Genomic DNA, 21,464 nt, shown 5'->3' on the forward strand with positions numbered 1-21,464 from the left:
TGTTGGCCCGGAGGTGAATACTTGGTCGGATCACAAGTCCCTTAGCTCTAGTCCTTATGGAGTAACATTCAAAAAGGTAAAGCATTGGCCGGATGAGACAGAGAGTAGATAAATCATTGGCTGGATCAACTGGCTAGTTAAAGAAGATACAAGAAGCAAATTGATACACGTCACAACATATGAAGAAGAAAGCTCGTTAATTTGATTCCACAAAATATACGTTCATAATATCCACTACATAAGATCATAAAAGACATAGGAGCATGGCTGCTTGATACCACCTAAGCATTCACTTCAGAAAGTGGAGACCCACTTTTTATAGTGTTTTTTAGCCGAAAGCTAGCATTTTGTGGTGATGTGGAAGATTTAGGATGAAACATTTTGCTAGCTAATAATTAATCATGAAATTAGCAAGAAGCTGTCTCAGCAAAGACAAACACAACATCACATTATTTTAGACAGAAAGGAAGGTAAACGCATATATAAATATGTTTAACAAAGCACTTCTCACGATTTTAAGTGGCTTCTTTGTCAGTATGAAGTGTATCTAGCTAGTGAGAAACAGAGAAAGCAACCTTTCCGCCTTCAAAGATGTAGGATGACATCCAAAAGCAATGAAAAGCATACAATTTTTCTAAGTACACACTAGTTACTTACTAAGCATGGATTCAAAACAAGATCTGCAAATATTTTATAATTTCTTTGCCATTACAAGTTATAAAGAAACTTTTACCCTTAGGGCTCGTTTGGCACGCCGTATTAGGCATGATAGTATAAGCTTATACAATACATTATGAGTTTATCCATTGTTTGGTGATGACATTGTATTGTATAAGCTTATCCATCAAAGTCCCCTTATACGTTAAAATGACGTATTATTTAATCCATCATGTGAGTGATGGATAAGACATGATAAGGTTGCGACGTATAAGTCACCATCACCACCACCCTCTATTGCTGCCAACTTACACCACCATTGGCACCACCACCACCACCATCCGATCACCGCCGCCGCCGCCACCACCGCCCTACCGTCACCACTGGTGTTGCCACCACCACCACCACCGCCGCCCTACCGCCACCACCACCATAATCGCCGCCACCACAACCCTATCGCCACCACCACCATAATCGCCGCCACCACCGACACCACAACCACCACCCTATCGCCACCACCACCACCACCACCATTGCCTCCACCCTCCACCGTCACCACCACCCTACTAAGCCGCCACCGCCTTACTACCACCACCACACTCTATCGTCGCCAACACCACAACCACCATCGCTGCCACCACCGCCACCACCGATGTTGCCGCCACCACCACCGCCACCGCCCTACCGCCACCACAACCACCACCCTATCGCCACCACCACCATAATTGTCGCCACCACTCTATTGCCACCACCGACACCACAACCACCACCCTATCGCCGCCACCACCACCACCATTGCCTCCACCCTCCACTGTAGCCGCCACCGCCTTACCACCACCACCACCACCCTATCATCACCACCACCACAACCACCATCGCTGCCACCACCACCACCAACCTATCTCCACTGTCACCACCACCGCCACCAACACCAACCTACCACCATTGCCACCACCACCACCAACCTACCACTACTTCCATCACCACCGCCACCACCGTTATAATCACCTCCATATTTGATTTTTATTTTATATCATTATTCAATACTTCATTAAACATAAAATTGCATTAATTTAAACGATATGGTAAATTATACAGTGTATGTCCAAACGCTGGATAGTATAAGAAAATTATCAGGGCTTATACTATCAGGCCTAATACTATCAGGCCTTATACTATCAGGCCTTATACTATACGTCGCACCAAACGGGAGTTATAAAGAAACTTTTACCCTTAAGTACTGGATGTCAAAAACGGTGTTATGCCAAGAATAATATCATATTAATTCGGGATCCCCTAATATGCACACGTTTTTTACTTGTGCATGTTTACACAAGCTGGTCCGACCGAGTTTTCTACACTGGACCGGGTTTAAGATATTTAAATTTAAATCAAAAATGAAATAATTTTTTGTTTATTATTTTGGCCCCATATTATCATTAATAGTATAGTAGCCCAACTTTGTATTTTACTTATTGTGGTTTTCAGGTCTTAGAAAAACTGTAATTTTACTTTGACCCTTATGTTAAAAATTAGCTGCAGATAATGAAGTTACTTAGTGGCAGATAATGATTGATAATCACATAAGTACTGTTCCAGATCTTCATCCTTCCTATCATCTTCATCATCTTTAACTCAGATTCATCCCAACCCAAACCCACCAAACACCACCACCACCCACAGAGCCCCCGCCTCCTCCCTCCCCCACCTCCACAACCATCAGAGAAAATCTTCCACACGGGGTTGCTCTGGTTCCCCTTTCTGCAACTGGGTATGCTTCTCTTCAGCAAAAGAAGCTCCATCTGCAGCATACCCTCCTCCGCTTCCGCTTCCGCCTCCATCTACAACACCGAAATCGACAGTACCAGCAGCATCGTTCGACGTTTCCGAGGTTGTCCTCCTCTTCCCGACACCTTTCATGGCAGTGAGAAACAGCGACTAGGAGCAGAAATCAGAGGGAAATGCACACCAACATGAAAGGCCAACACAACAGAGGTGAAAAGTTGTGACCTTTGTGAAATGTGAAGTGAGTAGCTTCAAACCTAGAAACGCAAGAACCTTCTTCATCAGATCCGCTTCCTCTACAAAACCCAGCTTCAACGGATCCATCTCCCTCTCTCTTTCTCTCTTGTTCGCAACTTTCTCCCTGTGTCTGATTGGGTCAAAAGGTTGGGGTGTTGGGTTGCTAGTGTTGGATCTGGTATCTTGGGTATCCTCCAAATTTGCAGGTTCTGTGTGACCTTTGCCGAAATCGGAGTTGAGGAAGTGGGCATACCCCGTAGAAACCTTGTTTTGCTTGTTTGCAGGAACTGATTTGTTCATTGGTGTTTATTTTAGGCCTTGTTTGGATGAATAGATGAGAAAGAGTCAAGCTCTGCAACTTTTGATTCTCTTCCACTGGAAGATTTGATGATGGAGACTTATGTGAATAATGGGTAATGTATCCAGTGCTACTATACTATTAATGATAATATGAGGCCAAATTAATAAAAAAAATTATTTCATTTTTTATTTAAATTTAAATAGCTTATACCCGGTCCAGTGTAGAAAACCCGGTCGAACCGGCTTGTGTAAACATGCACAAGTAAAAAACTTGTGCATATTAGGGGATCCATTAATTAGCATAGGAAAATAATTAATCAACCTCCATTTCATTTTTTTTACCACGTTATGTTGTTTAGGGTGAACACATAAAGAAAGTGGGTTAAAATGCTTTATAGTTATTTTATTTATTAGGAATAGTGGAAATTAACATATATAATTAAGGATTTTGATTCATTCACATTTACATTCATCTTTCACTTCAATCTCATTTCCACTCATTCGATCTCTTCATATCTCTTTCTACTTTTAATATCAAGCAATCTGATTCACAATACGTTCAAAGAAGCCTCCACTACTTCGAAGCAATCCGATTTACAATACGCTTTCCTGATATTCCGCCTCCAAAGCAAATGGAGACCCATCTGCATGCATGTGGTTGTGCTAACAGAGAATCTCCACCATCCATACCCGCAAAGAAGCCCACATGTCGCACACCCTGGGAGTCGCGAATAACCCCACACATTCTTATATGCTCCTAGGTGTGGCTATACGCACTATCAATAGTGAGAGAGACAAACCCATCAAGAGGTAACAACTAACGCTCTGTATCCAAGATTCTCATTGATCCTGCCAAGACAGCGGCGATACTCACACTCTTCATTTTATTAATTAATGAGCATATGATAGACTCATAAATAAATAAAATTTTATATGTCTATGAATTCAATTTGTATTGGATTTAATTAATTTTTAAAATTAGATCTAAAATCCGATTAAATCCTCTTGTTCTCTCAAGCTCGTCTGAGCACCTCTGGTTTATGTTCATCTTGTAACATGTTGAGCATTCTGCTCATTATCAATGAAACTGTTCTCCTTTGACAAAAAAAAAAAGACAAGGTTGAGGCTTTCCACGTAGGATCCTCGTCCATATTGAGAAAAACACTTTGAAGGAGTTGAAGAGAAACAAGCATACATACACAGAGGAAAGATCAGAAACACCCAACTGAAGATTCATGAAAAGAAGAGAAGAATCATTTGCTACAAACAAGTAACATTTTCTTCCTCTTCTCTATTTTATACTGGTATGATTTCGTCATATAAGTGAATCCAAATACAAAGCCATAGCTTTAGAGTTGTCACCTCTGTCGTTGTAGGATGCCATTCTTCTTCTCTCAAGCTCTCTTTTCCTTGTCTCTGGACCGCGCTCGGAGCCACCGCATCAAGAACCTCCACCTCCACCGTGCGCTTTCGGACTTCAGGGACGGTGCCGCTTTTTTTTTTTTGGTCAAAGATGTATGGAATTAAAACTCAGAGGTTTGCCAAACGGCACTTACAACATGCGAGAAAACTCTCTAAGAGCGCTATTCGCAATGCACAAATACATAAGAAAATTAAGCGCAAGCATGCACACTCAACTGAAATAATCAGCTAAAACATGATGTAAAAACCCTAGAGCCCAACAAAAGCCCCTAAAATCCAAATGAACAGAGAGCTAATTAACTTCTGAGCAGATAAAAAACCAACATTTTTAACCAGTGCTCCCTCTTTACAACAAAACGGCTCTGCCGAAGTTGTACTGCGGCGGCGAAAAGCGAAGCCAGTATGCTTCAACGGCACCAAATAGGGGTCAACTCTGCACCTCTGAGAATAAGGAAAAGAGGAGAACTTTTGAAGATTCCATACAGGCAGCAGTAGGAGCTGCAGAACTGGGAAAGGGGAGCCAAGAACACCAAAGCATCTGGAACGGGCTTGTAGATCACTGAAGCATTATCAGAGAACCCGGATCTGAGAAGAACAGTGCCAGATCTAGAGCTTTGACACCCCGGTGGTAGATGGCGGCAGAAAAGACTAGAGGAGGCAAGGGTGGCAGCGGCGGCGATAGGAATGGCCGTGGAGGAGAGGGTGGCGGGGGTTAGAGGAAGATGGTGATGGCCAAGGAGAAAAACCAAAACAAACCCACTTATTTGGGTAAAGGATCCACCTAATGTGGAAGAAAACCCACCTGATGTGGGAAGAAACCTACCTAAAGCAGGAAAAGAACTCCCTAGAGGAGAAGAAGAAGTCCCCCAAAGGGGGAGGAACCCCCCAAGGGGGAGAAGCAGCACTCAGTAGACAAACCCTAGCAGACGGTGCCGCTTTCATTTGGGGAGAAGAAGACTTGGGTCAAAGTCAAAGTTGGCCTACAAAAAGGGCTTTTTTATAGAACTAGAATCATAATGTTTCGGCCCAAAAAATGCAAAAAACTTAAACATATATTTTTCAAGAAAATATAAAAAATAGACTTCCCTCAAAAATCAAGTTAAAAATTTCATACTTGAATCTCCTAAAAGAAAAAATGTGTGTTTGAATTTCTGTTAAACTCAACGTGGATTCATATTAAAGCTAATGTATTAAAATCCGGCTTCTATGATCCACGTTAAACTTAACATGGAAAATTCTAGTTTTTTATTAGTATTTTGAGATACGTGAAATCACTTTTGTGTTGGCTCTAATGCTAAAATAAACATGAATGTAGCATGTAGTCTATTCTCGTAAGGAGCTCCAAATAAAAATATACTTTAAGGTCATTAATACATTAAAAATCAAATAATTACAAAAATAGAAAAAACATTTTCTTGGGGTCAAATAAATTCTTTCAAGGTTTGAACATTATGCATGATTAGTTAGAAGTACTTGTTTTTCTAAGCAGTAGTTTTAGGGTGCTAGAACATTATGCATGATTAATTAGAATATTTGGAAGAGAGCTCTAATATTGTCATTTATCCAAGAGCTTGTTAGATTTAAATAGGGACAAGTATGAATAGCAAAGATATCCCCAACTAGAATCTTAATAGATAGCTTAAGAGCATGTTATTGTTAAGGAGGCTTGTCACTAGGGTAGACTACAATGTCAAATATACGGGTGAAAATTGTAACCCTAGATTTGACATTATAGCCTTCCTGGTTACAATAATGTGAGTCTCTTCAACAATAATTTGTCCTTTTAAGCTTTATGTTACGCTTTCCAACAGAGGGATGACCCTACTTTCTTATACTAGTGCCTTTTTAAATCTAACCAGCCATAGGATAACTATCAATATTAGTGCTTCTTTAAAATCTTCTCAGTGCTAGCAAAGCACTTCAAATTTCTTACGCTAGTTGAATCAAGTTTCTCAACTCTGAGGCGCTCTATCTAGAGCGTAGAGAACCAATTTAGTATTTCCCCTATTTATCTCCAAAAAAGTGCTTAAAAATCCCAACCTCGTAAGTTGCCTGACCAAGCTCGAGGTTATCTACTCGCATCCACAAATTCTCCAACTCGAATTTCAGTGCGGCAATTGCTACTTCAACTCTCTAGCTACAATCACTCTAGCTCACCCATCAAAGGAATATACATGACGTCCCTGACGAGCTCCACACAATTTGACAACTCTCGGATTGTTGTTCAATTTTTTCAAAGTGCTTCATCCTGCTTTGGTATAAGTACTTTTTTCGACGCACCTTATTATAATTAATCTTATTGTGGGATTAATTTCTATAATTTAATTGAGCTCACTTCCTTTAAGTGAAGTTAACACACAAATTTATTGTATGATCAGAAAATCTCAAAAAATTGTATCGGTAGTTTTAAGACCTGGACTGCTTTTGTCGTTGTTCTTTAAGCACTTAATTCAACATGACATGCATGGAAGTTGTTTCTTAGGACACCTCAACTACATAAGTAATTGGTAAGCATTGTGAATCAATCATTAGGACACCTCAACTACATAAGCAAAGAAAAGTGAAAAAAACCAACTCCAATATGGCAATGAAGGTTTCCAAGAGCACAAGCGTCATGTCAATTTTACTTGTAGAAGCCTTTAACTCACCAACCATCTCCATTGTGAAGCATTCCTTAGTTTTAACCCAATCTAAAAAGAAGTTATGAAGATTGTCAGATAGATGAAAGTCATATATAAAGAAATTAAGAAAAAGAAAAACAATAGTTTTCATACACATGCACAATTATATTGTCAAGAAGAAAGCATAAATAGTTAGACTCCCCTATCATATTTTAACAATATCTATTTATGATTTGTACACGCATTAAGGTATATGCACACCATATACTACTCTAAATTTATTTTGTATAGTAATGCTTCTACTGTGACAAGATACTGTAGCTAGCCTGTATGTTTTTTCTGCATTACATTTTAACTAAAAGTCTAAAACAAATCATTTTAATTTTGGTTTGGTTCAGCTTTAAATGGGAGGTTGTGTGAATTAACTGTGGAGGTTGTAGTAAGAGTTGTATTTGAAATTGATTAATTTGCCATGTTTGTATTTAGTTATTGAGAGGGGTGTTCTCAAAATTGATATATATGAATCTAGAAAAAAAAATCAAAAAATTGTTATACATTTCTATTATTTATTAGAATATGTTAATTCGAGTAAAAAGGACTTTGATCCACTATATAGTCTTATATATATATATCTCAAGTTCTATCTGTATGAATAAAAACATTGTTGAGATATTTTTCAATCTGGCCATATCATTAGAAACTAGCCTTTCCTTTATCAAGTGAGAAAATATTCTAGAAAATCAGAAGAAAAAAAATCACAATTTTTTTTGAATTCAAACTCCAAAGCATATGGCGATCAAGGCAAAGTTGTTTAATTGGGCTTTATATTTGAAGGAAAAATTGCAAAAAATAATTGTACGCACAATCTGCAAAGATTAATGACAAAGAACTTTCTTTCAAAAATGTTAAGCAACTTTTTTTTTACAACTTACTGATGCAATCCCTATGATTTTTTTTTTTAAAAATATAATGAGAGTAAGGATTCTTTAATATAAGAAACATTGAATTAATACAAGTCTCATTTGGGAAGACAGCCAAATTTGATGATTTCAGATGCTCATCCGGTCATCCATCTATTTTCAAATTTTAGTTTTTTTTTTCATTTTGATTTGGTTATTTCATGATAAATTATAATTGAGTGATTGTAGAATTTTTTTTAACATTACCGGTACATAATTATTAATCTCAGCTGGAAGATGAGTCCCCTGCGTAATGCACTGACCGTGGGGCCATGGATTAATCTCATAACTTTCAATTGTGGAGATAATTGATCAAGACAAAAAAAAAAAGGGAAAATGATTTTCAAAATATTTCTACCCCAAGTAGTAGTGTAGTTTTGACACATTTGAATTATTTTTCACTAAGATACATTTGGATAATGCAATTGGGATGAAATACTTTCAAGTTGAACTTATGATATCCAAACACACTAAAATTTTGGCTTTACCGCCTGAACAAAAACATGTCAACACCCCACAATGCATGTCTTTACCCTTCCTACATTACATATTTGCATTGTTGCATGTTTGGAATCCACCTTTAAACCTCAAAATCACATTAATACATAAACTACAATATAAAGCTTAGTCCCTAATGTGTTTTGAAATGTGTGCCCAAATACATCCAAACATGAACGGTGGCATATATTTTCTTCCCCACTTATAATTATTGCAATCAGGCATGGAATTTTCTGTGCAAAAAATATGCAAGTCCCTCCAAAACACTTGCAAGTTATCCACCATCATGCAATTATTGCAAGAGAATAATATAGTCTCATTGAAACTGGACTTTTATCAAGACAAAATAAGGAAAACAATATCAATCTAGTAAATAATAAGATTTATATGTTTCTCTGCTCGACTACCCACCAAAGATTTTTGGGTAGACAAACAATGCCTATCTTGAATTTCTCTAAGCCTCGAGAAAAAAATCAAGACTTATCCTACACTCACTGCTGATGAATGGAGGAGTAGCAAAGAAAACATAAAACAAAGGGAAAGAAAATAGACCAAAAGGTGGGGGGTATAACACTATAGCATGTTTGGATTCATGTTCAGATCTTCCAGAATTAATTCTGCTACCACAAAAACTACTATGAGTAGCTTCACCCAGAACCAATTCACCTTCCAACGTGAAAATCTACTATGTAACCAAACATGCACTAACATGCTGGGGAATTTTCTTATCTTATTCTAAAATGGGAGAAGAAGAAGAAGAATTCCTTTGCCGCGGCTGAAACACATTGCAGGAGTTCATCACCTTTTCCTATTTATTCCAATGTAGAAGAACCTGGGTTGGTTTCACTTTCACAAAGTAAAGAAAGCCCCAACTAATCACAACTTGGTCTGTTGTTACCTCTTCAAACATGAAAATGATAAGGGCAATTGCTTCATGCTTGAAGTATCAAATAACTCAACAAACCTCTGATCTGAAACTCTTGCTTTCGCAGCCGCAAAGCGCTGGTACTCGTCAAAGACTGATGTCAAGCACCACTTTTGCAATTTTCTATAGCATCCTACTAAACAACCCGTTCGGTGCTGCACACAGAAACAAAGGACAATTGATTATGGAAGCTTCTATAAGTAGCTTCTGTATTTTATAATTGATTCTGAGAAATGAGAAGTTGATCCAAATATGCCATCAGAAGAAGAAAATGGAGCAAATATCTCACCTTTCCTCGCTTACAGTGTATTATAACCGGGTGGTTCCTGACATCTGCATTATTGATCACCAAAAGTTATTACTTGCAAATTGAGTTGTTGATATTGAAGTTAAGGTTAAAGTAAAGAGCTATAGCATACCAAGGAGAACTTTTAGTGCTTCACGGATTGTGTCCTCTGGGATGTTTACAAAAGGCTCCTGAATGCAAAAGTTTCATAAGGTCAAATATGATTTCACATCATCACAAGCTTGGTATGTCAATATAATATAAAATTAAAGTTCCATTTATCACTTTCTAGCACCTAAACTTGTACCTTTAGTGTAACTTTTTCCTCAATCAATTCCAACACCCAAAAGCTACTTACAGAAATTTGTGGCTATAATTCATTTTAGTTTTACAATCAGTTGTAGAAAGATTTTCAAACATGCAAAAAAAGGCCAGCAGAAGCTATTTACAGAATTTTATGAGAGGCAGGAGGAGAGAGCGTTGCTAATACAATTTGAAGATAATATCTAGGCTTAATTCCATTTTGGGCCCCTGATCTTTCAAAAATGAGCGATCCGGGCCCCCTGTGTTTAAACGTAGCGGTCAGGCACCCTAACGTTTCAAAAAGGTGCGTTCCAGGTCCTTTTGTTAGTGCCGTTTGTTTGACCAAACGGAGCCAGTGACGTGGATTTTCTTTTTCATTTTAACATTATTTTTTTTACCCAAAAATCCCCCCCCCCCAAATCAGAAACACGATTCTCCCCCAACCCAACCTTCTCCTCCCACTCTTTCCCTCTTCTCCCTCGCGACCCCTTAGGGTTCCCCACCGCCCAAACACTATCGCTGTTGCCAGATCTGAGTAACCTCTACAAAAAGCCCTCGAAGCAACATGAAGTGTTTGGAGAAGAGATTGAGGCGACGAGATCGAAGTGTTTGGAGGCATGAAAGTTCAGATTTAAGAACGAAGCGGCGGGATCGAAGTGCTTGGGGCTTTGAGTCTCATGGGGGTTGGGGTTTGTTGGTTTGATTTCAGGTTCTCTTTCTCTGACTCGATCCCTCCTTCTCCTCCCTGTTGTTTTTCTGGCTCGGTGGAGAGGGTGAAGGGTGGCGATGGAGGTCGAGGAGGGTTTTGGGGTTTCTGATTGGGATTCAGAGGTGGTGGTGGTCGGGTCATGAGAGAGCTTCCGGATCATTCGTGGGCGGAGGGGGATTTTGGTTGCTGGGGCATGGTTTGGCTGGGGGATATTGGTGAGTTCGGGGTCCAGGGAAATGATGGCGGTGGCGACAGTGGCTGGTGGGGCGGCGGAGGAAGGAGGTTGAATCTGGGTTGGGGTTTAGGGATTGGGGTTCACCAGCCTCCTACCTTCGACAACTTGAACACCCCATTCCTCCCTGTTTCACATTCTATTATGAATCTTCTTAATTTCCTGAGTTTTTGTTTTTGTGCTTGAGTGTGGATGAAGGTTGGGTTGGGGTTGAAGCTGCACCAAGAATGCACCAAGAATATCCTCTCAATCTCTCTTCTCTTGCTAAATTAGGATGAAAATAGGGTAAAAAATTAGGGGGAACCGTGTTTGTGAATTGGGGGGGAATTTTTGGGTAAAAAAATTAATGTTAAAATGAAAAAGAAAATCCACGTCACTGGCTCCGTTTGGTCAAACAAACGGCACTAACAGAAGGACCTGGAACGCACCTTTTTGAATCGTTAGGGTGCCTGACCGCTACGTTTAAACACAGGGGGCCCGGGTCGCTCATTTTTGAAAGATCAGGGCCCAAAATGGAATTAAGCCTAATATCTATCAATTGCTTATACTGATATAATTTTCTTCACTTATGGGATGTAAAAGATGTTGAATTTCTTGAATTAAATCAGTTTTGGATATTTTCATAATGGTCCATTACATAGGCAGCAAGTAGATCTAAGATCTTTAGGCCATTATTTATTCATGAAAAACAAATGATTGTGATAATTTTAAAAAACCAAGGAAAAGAGTTGACATTCCAACTTGGATTCTATCTACTGTAATTTCAATATTCTGAAGTTCGTATACTTAGAAGAGGACTCTCTCACACAGAAATATGCTTAAGAAAACACTGGACCTCATCAGAACAATAAGGAGACCACAAATGATATGAGTATAATAAATGATATCCAAAAAGCGCCATGATAATAAAATTCAGAAAGCAAATCTTTCCAAACAATTATTTTTCTTTGAAAAGCACTACATAAAGTTGGGTCATTATTAAAAAGTTAACATCACAAGAATCAAGCAAGAATCAAAGAAGCAGAAGAGTAACAGGAAAGTAAACTAGTTGATGAGATAATAATGACAACAACCAGCTTTATCCTCCTAAGCCCTGACTTAGCATTAGCAACAACCCATTTGGTTAAACAGTACACTACAGAATTCATGTAATGGTCCCAATTCACAAGGTCAGTTATCAATCACACCCACTTGAAGTGAAAAATTACAGAATTGGATAACACATCCATTGATATTTGTGCAACTTATCTTCACTCTTTTTTCTTTCCTTTGTGCAAATGACAACAAACACAGTAAACATGAAACAATCAAACACAACAGAAACCACTCAAAATGGAATCAAAACCAAATAAGAAAAGGTAAAACATATAGATAGGCTCAGCTCATATTCACCTTATGACCCTCAATCCCAAAGTGATAAAGCTTGATCCCATTTGACTTGAGAAACTCCATGTTAGCCTCTGGATATGGCTCAGGACACAAATATCTAAGAACAAAACCAATCACACAAACAATCAGTAACATCACACAATCAAAACAATTCACTAACAATTCAACAAAAAGCATGAAAATTTTCAAAACACATGCAAAAATAAATAAAGGGTCATTGATTATATTCATGATGAACATGTAGATAGATAGATAGATACACATACATGATGGAGCGAAGGCCAAGGGTTTGGAGGAAGGAGAAGTTGGCAGGTTCAGGGAAACCAGAACGGAAAATGCCGTTATCAACCATGGCGAAATTGAGGGGAGGGACGAAGAGATCATCCTCACTGCCTTCACAGCCGCCGCCGCCGCCGTTGAAACCGCCGTTTTCAACGGCGGCGGCGGTGTGAGAGAGTTTCTGGTCGGAGGAGATGGTGAGTTGGATCTTTTTACACATCTGGGTATCCTTGTTTTGCCTTTGCTGGTGGTGCTGATGAACTTCTGATGCTACTTGCATATCAAAGTTTGAAACTTTTTGAGGGATCAAAGAGAGAGAGAGAAAGAGGAATAGGGAAATTTTTGGAGTATATTGTGTGTGTTTGTGTTTGTGTATAAATAAATAGGGGAAAGGGTAAAGGGTAAAGGGGAAGGAGTTGGGATCAAAGAGGATATTCCTTTTCCCTTGAGTTCTTGTGCTTAAGGGTGTGGTGTCCTCTATATGACTACTACTACTACTACCCTTTGAAGATTGTGGTTGAAACTTGAAAGTAAAGAGTGGTTGTTACTTTGTTAAGGGGGGAGAATTGCAGTTAAAAGGGGTGTTTGATGATGGTGGAGTGGAGATGATGAAATGGAGAGGGAGGTGTTGGCTATATATACACAGAAGACAGTGGTAATGAGAGTGATCACTTTTTGGTTTTTCTTTGTTTACAACTTACAAGTTACAAGTCAAGTGCTTTGTTTGACAAATGGAGGGTGTTGTGTTAAAATGGTAAAGTGTTTATTCAATGTTTTTTTTTTTACTTTGGGCCTTTTTTTATTTTCTCGATCGGTAGCTGTGAGATTAATTCATCGCTCATAATTATTGCATTTAGCGGTAGATGATTGGTTAATGAAGTTCATATATTCACGAGAGTTGAGATTTGAATCCTCAATCACTTGCTTAAAAAATGAAGTGTCAATATGTCAACTCACGCACTGAATTTAACTGAGCACTTTAGCATTACATTTGTCAATGCATAGAATAATGATTTATTCACACCTCAATTTTTCTCTCATATCGATTTTATACATATTTTCATATTTATCTCTACATTTCTTGTCACATCAAATATTATATCACTCATTATCTATTTTCTCTTCATTTTTATTCAAGATGAAGGTGAATAAAAAGTGGGAACAAAACATTATTAAAGTGCATAAATGGTAAGGAATACCATTACATAGGTTAGCTTATGTGAGTTTATTTAAGTAATTGAAATTTTGGATTTAGTATGGTATTTTTGTACGGCTATGTTTGGGCATCATTCCACGTGAATAGAGGTAGTGACTCACTTTTGAGATAAATAGTGAATAAAGTTCTTTTCATGAATTGAGATAAAAATTAGTTCATACTTCATATTGAACTTAACTAATAAATAATAAACACGAGTGTATAAATGTAATGAGAATTTTACAACTTTTATTGATCGTTCTCCAATTAGTGCATCTTTATAAATCTTTTTGCAGTTTAATTTGATTCTGAAACCAAAATTAATTATAGAAAGAAGCTTCCATGTACATGTTAGGATTAACAATTGTCGTAATTAATTTTGAAAATAATTAATTTTAATAAAATGTGAGTTGAAAGTTAATGATTTATGTTTGTATACATTTAAAAAAAACGTGATTTTTGTTAAGAAATGTTTAAAAAATTAATTATAAAATCTTACAACTGGTTATATTTATTATTTAAGACATAAGTTACGCTTTATAACTTCTATCATGATTGATTTTGAATCTAAAATCAGCTCTTCAAATTGACTATCAGATATCAATATTCAATACTTTCATTCACAACTGATTTTACTTTATTACTGTAAAAAATAAAACTGATTTTACTTTATTAGAATTGAGTCGACAAGTTAAAGAGAAAACTATATTCTCACATGACTTATAATGTTAATGCCATTTTTTTTCTTTTACTTAAAATGTTTGTAAATTATTTCATACGATGAAGGGTTTTTTTTTTTTGAAATTACTTTCATACAATGAAGGTTACTGCAATACTGCTTCATTATTTTATGCGCGTTTTTTTTTTTACAAGAGGAAGAGTATTTTTATGCGCGTTTGACACTACATTAGTAATTTTAAGAATTTATGAAATTGATTTTAAAAAAACTTAATATTTATGTGAAACGTTTAATCATATTGACCATAAAATTAACACTTCAACTAACTTTTTTTTGGTGCTAGAAGTAGATTGATTTTTATTGTTAACAAAAAGGGAGAAGAAAAACCAAGTATAATACAAACAATATGGGATGCAATCGGGTCACTCCTATTTGTACTAGTGGGACAACACTATCATAAGATGATACTATCAATTTGCTATGCGGCGGCTAAACTCATCAAACCAAACCAACTCATCAAGATGGGATGTTTTGTACTACCCTATCAAAGAAGTTATAAACCACTTTTGTTGGCCGTGAATACTTAGATCTCAATCAAATTCACTGATACAATCATGCTCAATTCTAGCAAGTTCATTATTAGCCGTAAAGTTTTCCTCACTAAATATATATATTGTAACTACATTTATATAAGTTCAAATTCGAAATTTTTATTTAAGCTAGTACAATCTCACATCATGTAAGTGCTTTGTGGTTAAAATCGTTGCCTCAAGTCAAAATCCATTCTTGCATTGTCCATTTAGCACATGGGAGTTTAATTTAAATTCCACATTCTAAAACAGTGTACGCATTTGGACTCTATTTACGATCACTTCACCTTAAATGAAATTCAAAGGGGCACTTATACCTTCAAGAATGGTGGCCTTCAATTGAAAAACACTCTATCCCTTTCAAGGAAAAACCTCTAGATAGAAGGGGAATAGTTACAAAAATCTTGATTGATTAATAAATTCAGCAATAAAATTTCAATTTTATATTATAGTTAAGATTTTCAACTTCTTAAGGGCTCCACTAAGTTACTCCCTCCGGTCCTATTTATAAGCATGAAAGAGAAGAAAAATCTTGGTCCTTTTTATAAGAACCAAATGAAAGTTTGAGCTATATTAAATAATTTTTTCCAATGATACCCTTATTAATTCTAACTTGTAAAATGTGTCTCATTAATTATTCACTCTCTTTTCCACTTTCCAACACTAATAATAAAGGGTAATTTTGGAAGTTCATTTTAATTTAAGACAAATTTAATGCATTTTATCTAGTTTAACTACATTTCTTAAATTATGTGAATTTTTTTTTTGTTGCTTATAAATAGGACCGGAGGGAGTACTAACTTATAAACTTGGCCTAATACTCCCTCCGGTCCTATTTATAAGCATGAAAGAGAAGAAAAATTTTGGTCTTTTTTATAAGAACCAAATGAAAGTTTGAGCTATATTAATTATTTTTTTTCAATGATGCCCTTATTAATTCTAACTTGTAAAATGTGTCTCATTAATTATTATTATTCTCTCTCTTTCCCATTTTCCAGCACTAATAACAAAGGGTAATTTTGGAAGTTTATTTTGATTTAAGACATATTTAATGCATTTTATCTAGTTTAACTACATTTCTTAAACTATGTGAATTTTTTGTTGTTGCTTATAAATAGGACCGGAGGAAGTAATTAACAGAAATGACAGTTGCATCTAGAATTAAGAGCTCATATAGGCCTCACAATGTTGATAGTATTCACTTTTTCTCTATGATTTCTTTGCTCTTTTCTTTTGAATCTCATCAAAACTTTAATTTTGCATGCCATGCCAGCCAGACAATAACTCTATGTTTAAATAGAACTTCTCAATAATTAGAAAAAAAAAATAGAACTTCTCAATAATTTATAAATTGGAGAATGAGGATGACATAGTATAACCTGTTGGCCTTTTCACCCTGCCGTAATTGATGACATAGGCATAGGCATCTCAGATATTGATGCTTGCCACTAGTCACTTATTTAAAACATTTCATATACGAAAATGTTTTCTGCACGTACCATTTTGGTTGATCACCTTTCTGGACACATAAGTTTGTGACAGTTTTTAATCACTACTAATGTTTGCAACAATTAAAAATTATCACCAAGTTTATGGTTATCCGATGTCTCATGTCGCATAAAAATAGTATGTCCATATATCATTACCCTTTTTGATATTCATATTTTGTTTCAAAATAATTGTCTAGAAATAGAAAAAACAGACATATTAAGAAATGTAATTAATACTGTTCATTTTTTAACATATGTTATTTATTTTCCTATTTTACCTTTTAAAGTATATTTTTATCTCTCCTTATTTATTGTTCTCATATACGTATTATGTGGAAAAACATCAATTAATACTTCATTTGAATTTTAAGTGGACAGATAATATGAAACAAATTTTTACCCTATAAATTAACAATTATTTCGAAATGGGGGATATCTTATATATATATCCTGCATTTTGCCTAAGGTGTTTTGATATGTTTCTAGTGTGACGAATAACATTGTCTTTATTTGATGTGCAACCGAATGTGCTAGTCATCTAGTAGAACATTGTGATTTTCACGAATGTTATGTGAAACATTTATTGTGAAGATTTGTTGTGATTCTACACGCTGCAAGCTGTGCATATCTTCTGGTGATTTAGGAGAATTAATCTTTTGGAGGAATAAAGATTAATTCATGTGAGCCAAGTATTTGAGTTAGTTTGGTTCAGTTTTATTATTTTGTGGAAGTAAATCTTTTCAAGATTTGTTCCTGTTTTTGCTACATGGACATGTTGATGCTCAGCCCGTTAAAGACCAAAGTCTGCAAAGCATCTATTTATTTGAGCAAGAAACTCTGACTGTTATACAGATTGTTGATTGTTTTAGGGTTTATTTTGTGAGTTCATAGTTTGAGTATTGTAATCAACTCAAGTGCTTTCATTGATAATTCAAGCACTGAGTTATTGTGTTTCGTTAAGTGCTAATCTTTACATTCTTATTGTACTTTGTGATTCAATCACTTGGGCAATGATTGTTGAGAGAAAGTGAGAGTGGCTCTCATACTTGGGGGAGTACTAAGTAGAAATACACTGGGTAGCGTTTAGGTTGTAAGGCGTTGAAAGGTGTGTTCTTGTAAGACCGGTTGTTCCTAAATTACTAATAGTGGATTTTCTTTCTTGGGTGAAAACCCTCCAGATGTAGATGACGTTGCACCGAGCTGGGTTATCAATTCCTTGTGTTATTTTACTTTGTTGTTTTTATTTCTTAAACATCACACTTAACTTTGTTATTTTTTGTATGCATGTTCTACACAATGTCCTGAACATTATGTAACACATCTGTCCAAGGCGAACAAGAATTTCAAGTTTCATCAGGTGAAAATCACCAGAAACTTATGTATGCAGTATGCCATCGTCCATTCAAATGTCGCGGTTTTTCTAGGAGGCAGTTCGAATCCATCGATCAACATGGTAGTTGGTCCCTAAAATTAAAATAAAAGAACTAAGAGGATGAGCACAAGAAGTTGTTTTCCAGAAAAATACAGAATATCATAACATACAATAAATTTTATACAACCATTAACCAAAACATAAAGTCTTCACAAAAGATAATTTATAAAAAAAAAAGGGAAAAAATGGAAGAAACCTAATGTAAGTGCAACAGATCTCGTCAATGAACTGCATCTTCAACTTTAACTTTAAATCTTCAAAAGAGGCAAATCCCAACCCCAAAGTTGAGTTCATAGTGAGATCTGTCATTAGGGTTTGTTTCGACGAGAAGAGCTGAGTTGCGATGGTGCGGAGGTTAGGGTTTGGTGGTTGTGGAGGAAGGAGAAGGAAGGGTGGGTTGAAGAAGGGCTTTGAAGAGGAGGTATTTGAGAGGACGAAGGAAAAGATGAGGTGGTTGGTCTAGATCTAAAATCAAAATCGACCGAACCAAACTATACCAAACAGATTTTCTACACCTGTTGAACCTAAAAACCATCCTAATTCAACTGATTATATAAAAAGGCTTCGGTTGGATTGGCTTCGTTCGGATCAGGTCAATATGGACAATCCTACTAAATATTAGTACTTGATACAACTCTTGTATACAAAAAAAAAGCATTGTAAATGACATGTACTCCCTTCGTTTGAAAACTATTGTAGTTTTATTTTTTTGTTTTGTTCCAAAACTATTGTTGTTTTATAAATCCAAAGCACTTTATCTCATTCTCTTCCATTCATGCCCTCATTTAATATTGTATCTCTCAAGTACCACATTTTGTTTGCACCAATCACAATTCTCACCAATTAGTTGACCAAATGATTTATATTCTCTCTTTCATATAACTCATATTAAATAATGGTGTTTAAGTCAAATTATAACATTAATTAATACACTCTTAAACTTTGTGCATAAACCTTAAACTACAATAGTTTTGGAATAGAGGGAGTATTAAATATTAGTAGTAAAAATATGGTTTATGTGTGGTCAATTTGGACTTCTCTATGAATAATGCCAACATTTTTAAAGTAAAAATACAATATAATAATAGTTTTTTTAAAGACAATATAATAATAGTTTAAACATTTTAGAATGCAATGAACCTTTTATTTCCGTCAAAGATAATCAACGATGAGCTACATAATAATTTGAACTATCATATTAATATTGATAGGTTAAAATGATGGGTAATCTAAGTAGATTTTGATTCTGTGTGCTAGAGCAAGTGAGCAACACCAATATACTCAATAATTAATTTGTACCATTGGTTATTGAATGGGTTAATGATTAATGTTTTGAGAGGAAAATAGAACATTCTGAGGAATATGCTGGTACTGAGAATCTATTTTGTACTTTGTAGATTGGAAAACAAAATAAAAATGAAAATAATGATGGTGTCAGTAATGCGAGGGCTCTGCGCCACATACAATGTTACTTTTCCATTTTTGCCATCTCAGGCTCACGCTAGAAAGTGCAACAAAAAGTGTACCAAAAAAGATTCTCCTCTTTTCTTATACCCTGAGACTTGTCTGTGATTTAATTTGTGTAGTTATTAATTCTCTTCTCCTATATAAAGGGTAGACTATCATGTGATCATTTGACATTTAGAAAACTTAATTATGTGGGTTTAGTCAGTGTAAAGCATAGAACTTGTCTTTAGTCTAATTTATTTGAGGAACCATTGTATTTGTGTAAGGTATGATTTTTTATGGAGTTAAGGGAAAAAAAAATAACCACTTTTGAATACATTTACAAAAAAAAACTAAACTTTAAAATATTCTTCAAAACATTTTACCCTAGTTAGGAGCTTAGTTGCCTATAAAAAAAAGTTAGGAGCTTAGATGCTCTTCTAATTCTTGATCTTATGATCTTCCACCATTGTCACCGCTGTTGTAATATTGTGTAATTCAGAATTAGTCCTTCAGATTTTATAAGATTTAGAGTTTAGTCCTTTAATTTGTGAGCTGAGCTGGTTTTAGTCCTCAGCTAATGATTAGCTATAAATGTTGTAATATGCACTGTGATTGTGTGATCAATGCTAATAAAGTTTTTCCCTCTGTTCATTCTTCTTCTGATCTGAATGTGTTTTTCTTGACTTTCTTTCTTCTCTTACAAATTGATTGTTCCTAACATAGCATTGATTGTGATAATCAATTGCTTCAAGGTGATTTCTGAGACTGAAATCCAACAGTGGTATCAAGAGCTTGACGATCCGGCGACCGGCGACGTGAGCCACCACCAGTGCACGGCGATCTACGGCGGAGTGTGAATCAGTCACAACGGAGGTGCTTGCTCCGTTGGTAGCTCCGGTGGAAGTGGACGCTTCTTTGAAGGTGATGGCTGGAACGAACAGCAATTTCCCAGCTTCGTTGCCGGTTCTTGACGGCAAGACTGATTGGGAACGTTGGAATACCCAGATGCTCGTAATCTTCGGGTTCCAAGATGTTCTGGAAATGGTGACTTCTGGGTTGGAGGCTCTACCGGCAGAACCCACGGCTGAGCAGAGAGCAGCTCACAAGGAATTGAAGAAGAAAGACATGAGGGCTTTGTTCATAATCCATCAATGCGTTAACCCTGCTAATTTTGAGAAAATTGCAGCGGCGAAAACGTCGAAAGAAGCCTGGGATATTCTGACCAAGAGTTACGAAGGTGTGACAAAATTGAAGAAGGTCAAGTTGCAGACCCTCAGAAGACAGTATGAAGCTCTGAAGATGGAGAAATCAGAGACGATTTCTAAGTTCTTTACTCGGCTTCAGACCTTGACAAACCAAATGAAGACGAATGGAGAGACCATGAATGATCAAATGCTTGTAGAAAAGGTTCTTCGATCTTTGACTACAAGATTTGATCATATAGTCACTACTATAGAGGAGTCTAAGGATCTTGAGACTATGAAGGTGGAAGAGCTTCAAGGGTCATTGGAGGCTCATGAAATGAGGCTAAACCTGCGAGATTCTGAGAGAGAAACTGAGCAGGCACTGTATGTTAGAGGCAGTACTAGCAAGAAGAAATGGGGTAGCAACTCTAAGACTTCCAAGGAGAAGAATTGGAAGAACAAAGGTGCTGGAAAATCTGCTAACAATGAGGATGATGGTGACTCCAAGAAGAAGGTGGATTCTAAGGAGAAAGGGTATGATAAAGACAAATGGAAGAAAGACAAAGGAAAGAAACAAAGTGTTCAGTGCTATGCTTGTAAGAAGTATGGCCACTATGCCTTTGAGTGCAAGAACAAGAAGAAGGGCAACAAGCAGGATGGTGAAGATCATGCATATTCTGCTCATGATGATGATGATTCTGATGAGGAACAGGTACTGTTTGTAGTTCCTGATGACCCTGTTAATTCTTGTTCTGGTAAATTGCTTAGAAATCCTAGTTGTGAAGTTAGTCATTCTGCTGTGAGTTCTCATAAACTTAGTGAGAATACCTGGTACTTAGACTC

The 21,464-nt window shown here is 36.5% G+C and overlaps 1 protein-coding gene across 2 annotated transcripts; it reads right to left on the bottom strand.

Annotated features, from left to right (window-relative positions):
- Positions 1-6,783: 6,783 nt before the first annotated feature.
- Positions 6,784-13,217, bottom strand: LOC130733500 (tyrosine-protein phosphatase DSP1-like). 2 transcript variants are annotated; one of them, XM_057585715.1, is made up of 6 exons: positions 12,590-13,217; positions 12,327-12,420; positions 9,824-9,881; positions 9,694-9,737; positions 9,444-9,559; positions 6,784-7,091 (listed from the first exon to the last, which is right to left on the bottom strand). In XM_057585715.1, exons 1-6 carry the CDS (start codon positions 12,880-12,882, stop codon positions 7,082-7,084), a joined length of 615 nt encoding a protein of 204 aa, XP_057441698.1. In that variant the 5' UTR covers positions 12,883-13,217; the 3' UTR covers positions 6,784-7,081. The 2 variants fall into 2 exon arrangements, with proteins under 2 accessions (XP_057441698.1, XP_057441697.1); XM_057585714.1 differs by lacking the exon at positions 6,784-7,091 and having other exon boundaries at positions 8,791-9,559; positions 12,590-13,216.
- Positions 13,218-21,464: the final 8,247 nt, after the last annotated feature.

Source organism: Lotus japonicus, chromosome 1 (assembly GCF_012489685.1).
Source record: "Lotus japonicus ecotype B-129 chromosome 1, LjGifu_v1.2".
Classification (NCBI taxonomy): Eukaryota; Viridiplantae; Streptophyta; class Magnoliopsida; order Fabales; family Fabaceae; genus Lotus; species Lotus japonicus.

What these genes read in the sequence shown, in the direction of transcription:
- LOC130733500 (XM_057585714.1), bottom strand. Translation starts at nt 12,882, where the DNA reads ATGCAAGTAGCATCAGAAGTTCATCAGCACCACCAGCAAAGGCAAAAC. An exon ending in CTTGGCCTTCGCTCCATCAT is followed by an intron (nt 12,421 to 12,589) that starts GTATGTGTATCT and finishes TTTTGTTCTTAG; the next exon opens with ATATTTGTGTCCTGAGCCAT. An exon ending in TACACTGTAAGCGAGGAAAG is followed by an intron (nt 9,560 to 9,693) that starts GTGAGATATTTG and finishes TTCTGTGTGCAG; the next exon opens with CACCGAACGGGTTGTTTAGT.